The following is an 8,605-nucleotide window of genomic DNA, read 5'->3' on the forward strand; positions in this document are numbered from 1 at the left end:
CCACACTCACTGCCCCCTCACTGAGCTCTCCCCAGTACTACAGCCTCACGGGTCCCTCACTCACTGCCCCCTCACTGAGCTCTCCCCAGTCAGGGTCTGATTCAGCTAAAGTCAGCCCAAGACTCACAGAGAGAGAAACAGAGTACATCTCCCCAACAGGTACTGGGAGGACCCAGGGAAGAAGGGGTACCTGTCCCAAAGAGCTGGCCTGTTTGAGGCCGAGTTGGAAAGGGCTGGGGTTTTTCTATGTTGTGCTGTTGATTCTGTTGCAGCCTCGGTGCACTGCTCTGTGTGCACTATTTTGAATTCTGCCTTTTGCCACCAGATTCATTCAAGGAAGACTTTATTTTTTAACAGCTGTGAGGGTGGAAAACGATTCTTTTATACTGGACCTGGTGAGCAGATCCGGCTCCTTCGCTCTCTGGTTAGTAAACGCCCTATGGCAATGTCCCCAGATTCCTCATCACCCACTTCTTTTTCACAGAAACACGACGGGCAGTTCACCATCATACAGCTGGTTTCCATTTTGAGGGGAATTGGTTCTGGCATGAGGTATCTCGCCGACCTGGGCTATGTGCACCGGGATCTGGCCGCACGCAACATCCTTGTCAACAGCAATTTGGTCTGCAAGGTTTCTGACTTCGGCCTCTCCAGGATATTGGAAGATGATCCTGATGCAGCTTATACCACCACAGTAAGTCCAAGAGACCAGACCACAGGGATTTTTATTTTTATTTATTTTATGAAAATGCAATGCTTGAGTTTCCTGAAAATGGCGGGGGGAGGGTGGCGTTTGCCTCTGGAGGGGTAAATGGAGCCAAAAAGCTCAACAGCAATAGTCGCAAAGGGAAATATTCCTTAAAAAAGGAAAATATTTGTCAAAGTCCTCCAGAAGATATTGGGTGTGTACTGGAGGAGGACCCATCAAAGATGGTCTGCTCAACTCTGTCTGCAGATCTTTCCAGAAACATCTATTCGCCCAAATACATAAGTGCCTTTTATTTGCTTCAGGTAGTCCTCAGTCCTGGGCTTTTCAAACCTATCCTACTGATCCCTCAGCCAATCGGGTTTTCAAAGATTATCCAGTACAAAAACGCATGAGATAAATCTGCATACATTGCAGACCCAGTTCATTCACATTTATCTCATGTACGTATATCCTGAAAATGTGAAAAGCTGTTGGGTTGCTAGGATAGGTTTGGGAAGCTGTACCTCACGCACAAATGCTGGTTACTCCTGGTCAGGGCTGGCATAATTCTGCCGCAGCCGTGTAACTGCGTTATGGCAAGAGACAATGCCAGCTGAGGTGTTCCCAAACCAATCTGCAACCATTCTGTCCATTGTGAGTTTAAAATCAATCCACGTTTTCAAACACACACCTACCTCTCTCAAACACACCAGAGGAGCCATCAACTGTGTGTCATCCACATAAATATATTTGGAGAAAAGCCAAAACACCAAATAAGCCTAGCCAAAGGCCTTAAAAAAATATTAACAAGAAGCGAGGACAAGGAAGAACCTTGTGTTCACCTTGCTTCACATCTCTAAACTCCTTGGAAACTTATAGTTTGACTTTTACCCTGCAAAAAAGAGGTGATGCAATTCAGAACCTGGATCCTTAAACCCAACTCGAAATAGGGTGAAATCAAAATCGAGTGGTCTCACTAAATGAAACGCACTTGACAGCCAAGCAAAATCAGGTAGACCGCATCTCCTACATCTAATCGTGGAGAAGTCTCATCAGACTTTGCCACCATCACAGTCTGTGCACTACATCCAGTATGAAATCCAGTTTGAACCCTGACCAACTTTTTCATTAATATCACAAAATTCAGAACGCTCTCTAGTCACCATCTTTTCAAGCACAAATGGTAAGTTGGAAACTGGCCTATAATTACTAGAAATGGCCGGATCCAAATGATTACTCTTCAGGATTGGAGTTACCACAGCCTTCTTCAGAATGGCTGGGAATTCACCTCCCTCTAAAGACAGATTAACAACATTCAATTACCAGGACAAAATCTCATCAGACGGACTCCGAATCAAACAGGATGGACCTGGATCCACCAACAATTAAGAAGGTTTGATTGCACTCAATACATGTTTAAATTCCATCACAGAGAGCAAAGTAAACTTCTCCAATTCTCGCCCTCAGTCAACACTCATTCCACATTATCTAATGAAACACTAGAATCTCCTCATCACTTGCCAGGTCTTCTGCCAGAGTCTGTTTTTCCTGGGAAAAGGAAGCAGACATTTCGCAGTCTGGCAAAGTCACAAACTTCAAATAAACACCCATCCTATTCCCTAATAAAGAATGTGCCATTTTAAACATAACTCCAGGATTACTGTCTGCTTGGGGGTGGATGGACAGAGTTGCAGGATTACATGGTGAGACTGCATTAGAATAGAAGAAACAGTTAACTTAAACCCTTTCGTGAAGCCTGCTTGAGAAATGACAGAGCATCCTAACTTTCAAACGTACGGAGAAGGGGAGTGGATCATGCCATACCAGTATATCAATTAGAAACAGGAGAAGATTCAGGCATGACAGCGTATGACGGAGGCACAAGGCAATTATAACGCTCCGGCGTAAGTTCCTGTTCACTGTACACCGACGTGATATCTTTGATGAGCGGCGGTATATAAAAAAATTATAAATAAATAAATAATTTATTTATTTATTTATTTATTTACTTACTTACTTACTTACTTACTTACTTTGTATCATTTCTTAGGCAGCCTATTTGGCCAACTAACAGAGAAAGTAAAAACTAGTAATATAAAGAGAGATGAAATGTGTGTGTGTGTGTGTGTGTGTGCACAACGCAACAACTCCCCTTCCCTACCCAAGAGTAAGACACACAAAGCATACCTAGGATGGCTGAAGCTTACCAGGACAGCCAATCATACACAGATGGGAGAAACATGGACAACTGGTGTCGGCGAGCGACAATTTGGCTGGACTCAGCGCAGCAGCCATGTAGCTATAGAGCTTCAGTCCCTGCAGCTGTGTGAGCTGGGCGTTTGTAATATAGTGACACAGTAACATGGCGGCAAATAAAGAACAAAATGGCCCATCCAGTCTGCCCAGGAAAGTGTCCAGGGTTATAATTGCCACTAAGTGCGGGTTATCACCGTAGCTTCTTCTTTAGGGTTGTGCTTCCTTCCTTTGTCACATTACTCACTGTCATTGTTAAGCTACTACCAGCGTGGTTATCTTTCAGGGAGGAAAGATCCCAATCCGATGGACAGCTCCTGAGGCCATCACGTTCCGCAAATTCTCCTCTGCTAGTGACGTGTGGAGCTATGGCGTGGTCATGTGGGAGGTATTAGCCTATGGGGAGAGACCTTACTGGAACATGACCAATCGGGATGTAAGTAAAATACTTCTGTCTCCTGCGGTGAGGCCAGTGAGCCCCACTATTGGTATCAGCTGTAGGAAAAGGCCTAAAAGAGTGACATATAAAATCCAGCAGTCTCTTTTCAGTCCGACTCGTGACTCCCCTCTGTTTCCATGTGTGGAACACACAGCCACACGGGCAGTGGATCTCAACCCAGTCCTCAGTAGGGGTGTGCATCTGAAAAAATGTTCTTTTGGGTCATTTTGTTTTCATATTTTAGGTTTCATTTTGTGATGTTTTGTATTAGGGCACACTAAAAGTGAGCACAAAAACAACACACACTAAAATGAATCAGAAGATAGCACATCCCTAGTCATCAGGGCACACCCAGCCATGAGACAGATTTGCATGCAACGGAGGTAGTGCGAGCAAATCTATCTCATGCATATTCGTTGATGATATTCAGAAAATCCAACTGGCTGGGAATGTCCTGAGGACTGGATTCAGAACCATTCTTCTAGGGTGATGGAAGTAGAAAGGGACTATGGGTTAGTTTATCAAGAAAAATGATCAAGTGCTTGGGAAGAGCTGACGCGTTTACAGTACTAATGTATATTTCATGATGCAAGCTCTGGACCGTTGAGGGCCCCTTCTCGGTCCCCACATTAGTCCTCCCAAATCTTGTATCTTGAGCTATTCATTGGTTTTATAAAGATATCGCTTTTAAGCCCACATAATACAAGTTTCAAAAATAAGGTTGTACTTTGTGCTCTATATTTATCTGTTGTCTCCTTCTGTTTGTGCTGAATGTATTTTGTTGGTTGAATGTATTAATGTGAGATGCTTGATATATTGTGCTTTGTGTATTTATGTTGATTTACAATGTAATTTGTTTGCCATTTGTTTTATTATTTTGTTTTTTATTCTGTAACCTGTTTGGAGCTTTACTCGATAGAAAGGATATTAAACCCAAAAAATAAGGCTTAAATAATCAAAACTGGGCACTTAGGTGCAAACTCTGCAGGTACTTTTTAACCTTCTGGGTTTGTGCCATAATGAAAGAAAAAAATACCTTGGTACTTTTGCTTTGATTATTGCCCAGCATAAGGTTGTCCGCAGAGATTTCCCTGTGTGTAATTTTTCGGCACCAAACAACATAGGTTTGAACAATCAAATCTATTCTTCTTGCCACCTCAGTGCGCAGACTTCTATCTCTAGCCAGGTTGAGTCAATATTTCAAACCCTCATCGCCCTGGGGGTAAAATGTGTTTTCAACTGCAGGAAGAGACTTTGACTATTGCTCTCCAAATAAACAAACAAATCAATAGATGTGGCATTGTTACGTAGATAAATGCATGCATGTGCCCTTACCTGCTTTAAAATAACGGTGCAGGCTACACCCGTTATCGGCAAGCCAGTTCCATGTATACTTTAAAAAAACCAAAATGTAATGGCTGCAGATAGATTTGAAACAAACCTCCAAAATGCACCCAGCAGAAAGTCTAGCTTTTTATGCAACTACATTTATGAGCTTATTCAAATAGTTTAAGGCGGTTGAAAATCCACTTATGCACATTCAGCCAACCTAGGTGACCAACTCCTCATTTTATGTGCATAGATCCTGACGGAGATTTTCAACTTATCCAGAAATCTGAAAGGAGCCAGAATGTAAATGCTTCGCCTGTGGCCGCCAGCTCATTTAGCTGAGCTTTGCGCCACTGACCCACAGATGAAAGGCTGTGGCCATTCCCCCGAGCCCCTCCGGTCCTTACACCACGCGTGGCTGCCAAGTGGCACCGCTCACTAGGTGACAGGCGCTTTCTTGCATTGCAGGTTATTAACTCCGTGGAGGAGGGATACCGTCTGCCTGCGCCCATGGGCTGCCCCAGCGCCCTGCACCAGCTCATGTTGGATTGCTGGCAGAGGGATCGGAATGGGAGGCCTCGTTTCTGCCAGATTGTCAGCATCCTCGATAAACTGATCCGCAATCCCGAGAACCTGAAGGTGACGGCAACCATCCATCGGTGCGTACCTGTTGGCTCAAACCCAAGTAGTGACAAAAAAACCCCAAAACACCATATTCCTCTGCCTGTTAACTGATCCATGTGAGGCCTCTTCCCATTTGGGGGTCTCATGGTTAAGCCACCTTTGATGCAGCTGAGTTGGAGTTACTTCTTCTTTGACCAGCCAATAGATGTTAGCAAAAAAAGGGAGGTAATATTGCCCCTGTACAGGTCCCTGGTGAGACCTCACTTGGAATACAGAGTACAATTCTGGAGACCTCACCTTCAAAAGGATATAAACAGGATGGAGTCAGTCCTGAGAGCAGCTACTAAAATGGTCAGTGGTCTTCATTCTAAAGCGTTTAGGACAGACTTAAAGATCTGAACATGTACACCCTGGAGGAAAGGCGAGCTAGGGGAGATATGATAGAGACATTCAAATATCTCCAAGGTTTCCATGCACAGAAGGTGGACATCTTTTAAAGTAAAAGAGGCTCTAGAATGAGAGGTCATGGGATGAGGGTGAAAGGGGGTAGACTCAGGAGTAATCTTAGGAAATATTTCTTTACAGAGAGGGTGGTGGATGCATGCAGCGGTATCTGAATTCAGGAAAGCATGGGATAAATGCAGGGGATCTCTGAGTAAATGATGGGACTAGATGGGGCGTATGCTCTTTTGTCTGCCATCACGTTTCTATGTAAGAAAAGACTTTTTTTTGAGTCACAAACTGAACTTCTCTGCCCCTCTTCTCTGTCTTTGCTAACTCATCTCTCACCTTTTCCTTCCATTATCTCTTCTGCCCCTCCCTCTCCCCCCGCCATTCCCTCCCAGCCCACCCATCCCTCGCCATCTCTTCCCTTTTCTCCGGTTAATCCGGCTGGCATTTTGTCTCTGTGCTAGATTTACGCACCCTCCGAGAGACAGAGGTTTCTTCTCCTTCGCCAGCTGTGCAACGGTGAACGATTGGCTGGATTCCATCAAAATGAGTCGTTACCGAGAGAATTTTGCCGTGGGTGGATATTTCTCGCTGGGCATGGTCATGCGAATGAACATTGAGTGAGTAGCTGGGAGGGACGGGAGGGGGGGAGGAGGGCTCGCTCTCCGACTGCAAGGTCACCGTTGGGTTGGAAAGTTCAAGAGCTGGCTTTTTTTTTTTGTCCTTCTCTTTTCTCTTGCCAGTGACGTTCGGCGGCTCGGAATCTCGCTGATAGGCCACCAGAAGAAGATCCTGACTAGTATCCAGTTAATGAGAGCCCAGCTCTTGCACACTGGCAGCCTGCGGATGTATATGTAACTGTGTGCCACTTCAAGGCTGGGGAGCCCAGTGCACAGGAGGAGCGGCGAGGCGACACGTGACTCTGAGGACATTACGCGGCGCAGAACCAGCGACGTCCGCCAAGGGAAAGTGGCGGCACGCAGTTTGGCCACGGTGTGAGATTCTGTTAACCTCTAGTCCTGCAGGCAAGGATGGTTAGAGCAGAGACTTCAGGACCAGCTCGATGATCTCTAAAGGTGCTGCCTTGCCCGGAGCTGGCCAGATTATCCTTTCCTACTTGCTCCTTCTTCCAGAGCTGCACAGGTTCCGTTCCCGGATAAAGGTTATTAATAATAAGTCATGCCATGAGGTCTCTAATCGGTGATACATCCATGCCAGGGAAGAAGGCAATGGATGACATCATCATTGATGCACTGAGTTTATATCACACCAGGAGGGTATTCTGTCTCTGCCAAAAACTGTACTGGTGCACCATCGTATATCGATGAACCCATGTTAGGCTGGCGATATCACACTTCTTGTTTTCTGTTGTAGCATTCCTGCAGACAAATAATATTGTCAGCAGTATGAAACAGCTGGTTCCCAATATTGGCAATATGTGGTGCAATTTTAATATCAACTTCAAAATGAAAAGATGATTTTATGACCTTATATTTTTATTTGGGGGGAGTGGGCCTTTACCTAATCATAAATATAGTTATAGATTACAGTAAAATGGTGTTTGAGTTCCCTTCTAACACAGAGACACGGACACCCCCAGCTTTCCTTCCGTACCGGAGGCTGGGGCCATGCTAGCAGCACCGAGCCAGCCTTCCAGTTACTGCAGCTTATGCGAAGTGGGGGACGGACTTTAGATGCTGTGTTAGCTGGGTGGCGGGTGGCGAATATTTAAATTAATTTAGTTATCCATTTATTAATAAAAGCAGTCACCGAAAGAGTGCGTATGTCTGGAAACAGTTTTGACACCTAAAGAGAAACAGGGAATGAAACTGGAACAGGCACTGTTGCCTAACCTGGGACAGAGGAGGATGATATTCCATAAAATTTCACTAGTTCACTAGGGGAGATCAAACCAGCCCAATTTATAACAAAAAAATGTGCACAAAATAGAAGAAAGGAATAATAATTACTTATGCTGTCACAGAAAGAATACAAGCAGGGAGAGAGACAAATGTTGACAACACCAAAGATAAACCAGAAAAATATAAATGCCTTAGAAAAATTCTTATTGATCTAATTTTTCTGGGTTAGACTAAGGAAAAAGAAAACCATAACAGCACAGAAAAATTATTTTGCTTCTCAAATATTTTCTGAGTTAATCTAGAACCACATAGTTATATTATTTACTAATTATGTGAATTTGACATTTACAAGGACATGGCAAAGAAAATTTGGCTTTCAAGCTGAAGCGCATCTTATTGCATAGATCATAGAACTCCAGTTGTTCTAAGCCTGATTTGGGGGGGGGGGGTGCAGGGGGATTAGTGGGGGATTAAAGGGGCTCTTCCCCCTCCCTTATGTTAAACTTTGAGCAGGTGCTAGTTGGGGATTGGGAGTCGTGGCTGGTCAGATTAGTCTTACTGCAGTACCTAGGTTTGGCAAGCTAACAGGCCGATACAGTACAGTGCACTCCGTTAAACCGCATTTGGACGCGCGTTTTCTATGCACTAGCTTTACTCCTTATTCAGTAAGGGGTAATAGCACGTCGAAAACACACATCCAACCCCCCCTGAAACTAATAGCGCCCACAACTTGCAAATACATGTTGATGGCCCTATTAGTTATTCCCGCGTGATTCAGTAAGTAAAATGTGCAGCCAAGCAGCACATTTTACTTTCAGAAATTAGCTCCTACCCAAAGGCTGGCGTTAATTTCTCCGAGCACCGGGAAAGTGCACAGAAAAGCAGCAAAAACTGCTTTTCTGTACACCCTCCGACTTAATATCATGGCGATATTAAGTCAGAGATCCCAAAAGTAAAAAA

General features: G+C 44.5%; 1 protein-coding gene across 1 annotated transcript in view; it reads left to right on the forward strand.

The window, feature by feature from the left end:
- Positions 1-8,339, forward strand: part of EPHA8 (EPH receptor A8) — a 108,153-nt gene extending 99,814 nt beyond the window's left edge. The window contains exons 13-17 of the mRNA XM_029578794.1: positions 485-694; positions 3,228-3,377; positions 5,178-5,368; positions 6,248-6,403; positions 6,527-8,339. Of these exons, the coding sequence (XP_029434654.1) occupies positions 485-694; positions 3,228-3,377; positions 5,178-5,368; positions 6,248-6,403; positions 6,527-6,641 (822 nt within the window). The 3' untranslated portion in view covers positions 6,642-8,339. The remainder of the gene's footprint in view (positions 1-484; positions 695-3,227; positions 3,378-5,177; positions 5,369-6,247; positions 6,404-6,526) is intronic.
- Positions 8,340-8,605: the final 266 nt, after the last annotated feature.

Source organism: Rhinatrema bivittatum, chromosome 15 (genome assembly GCF_901001135.1).
Source record: "Rhinatrema bivittatum chromosome 15, aRhiBiv1.1, whole genome shotgun sequence".
Lineage (NCBI taxonomy): Eukaryota > Metazoa > Chordata > Amphibia > Gymnophiona > Rhinatrematidae > Rhinatrema > Rhinatrema bivittatum.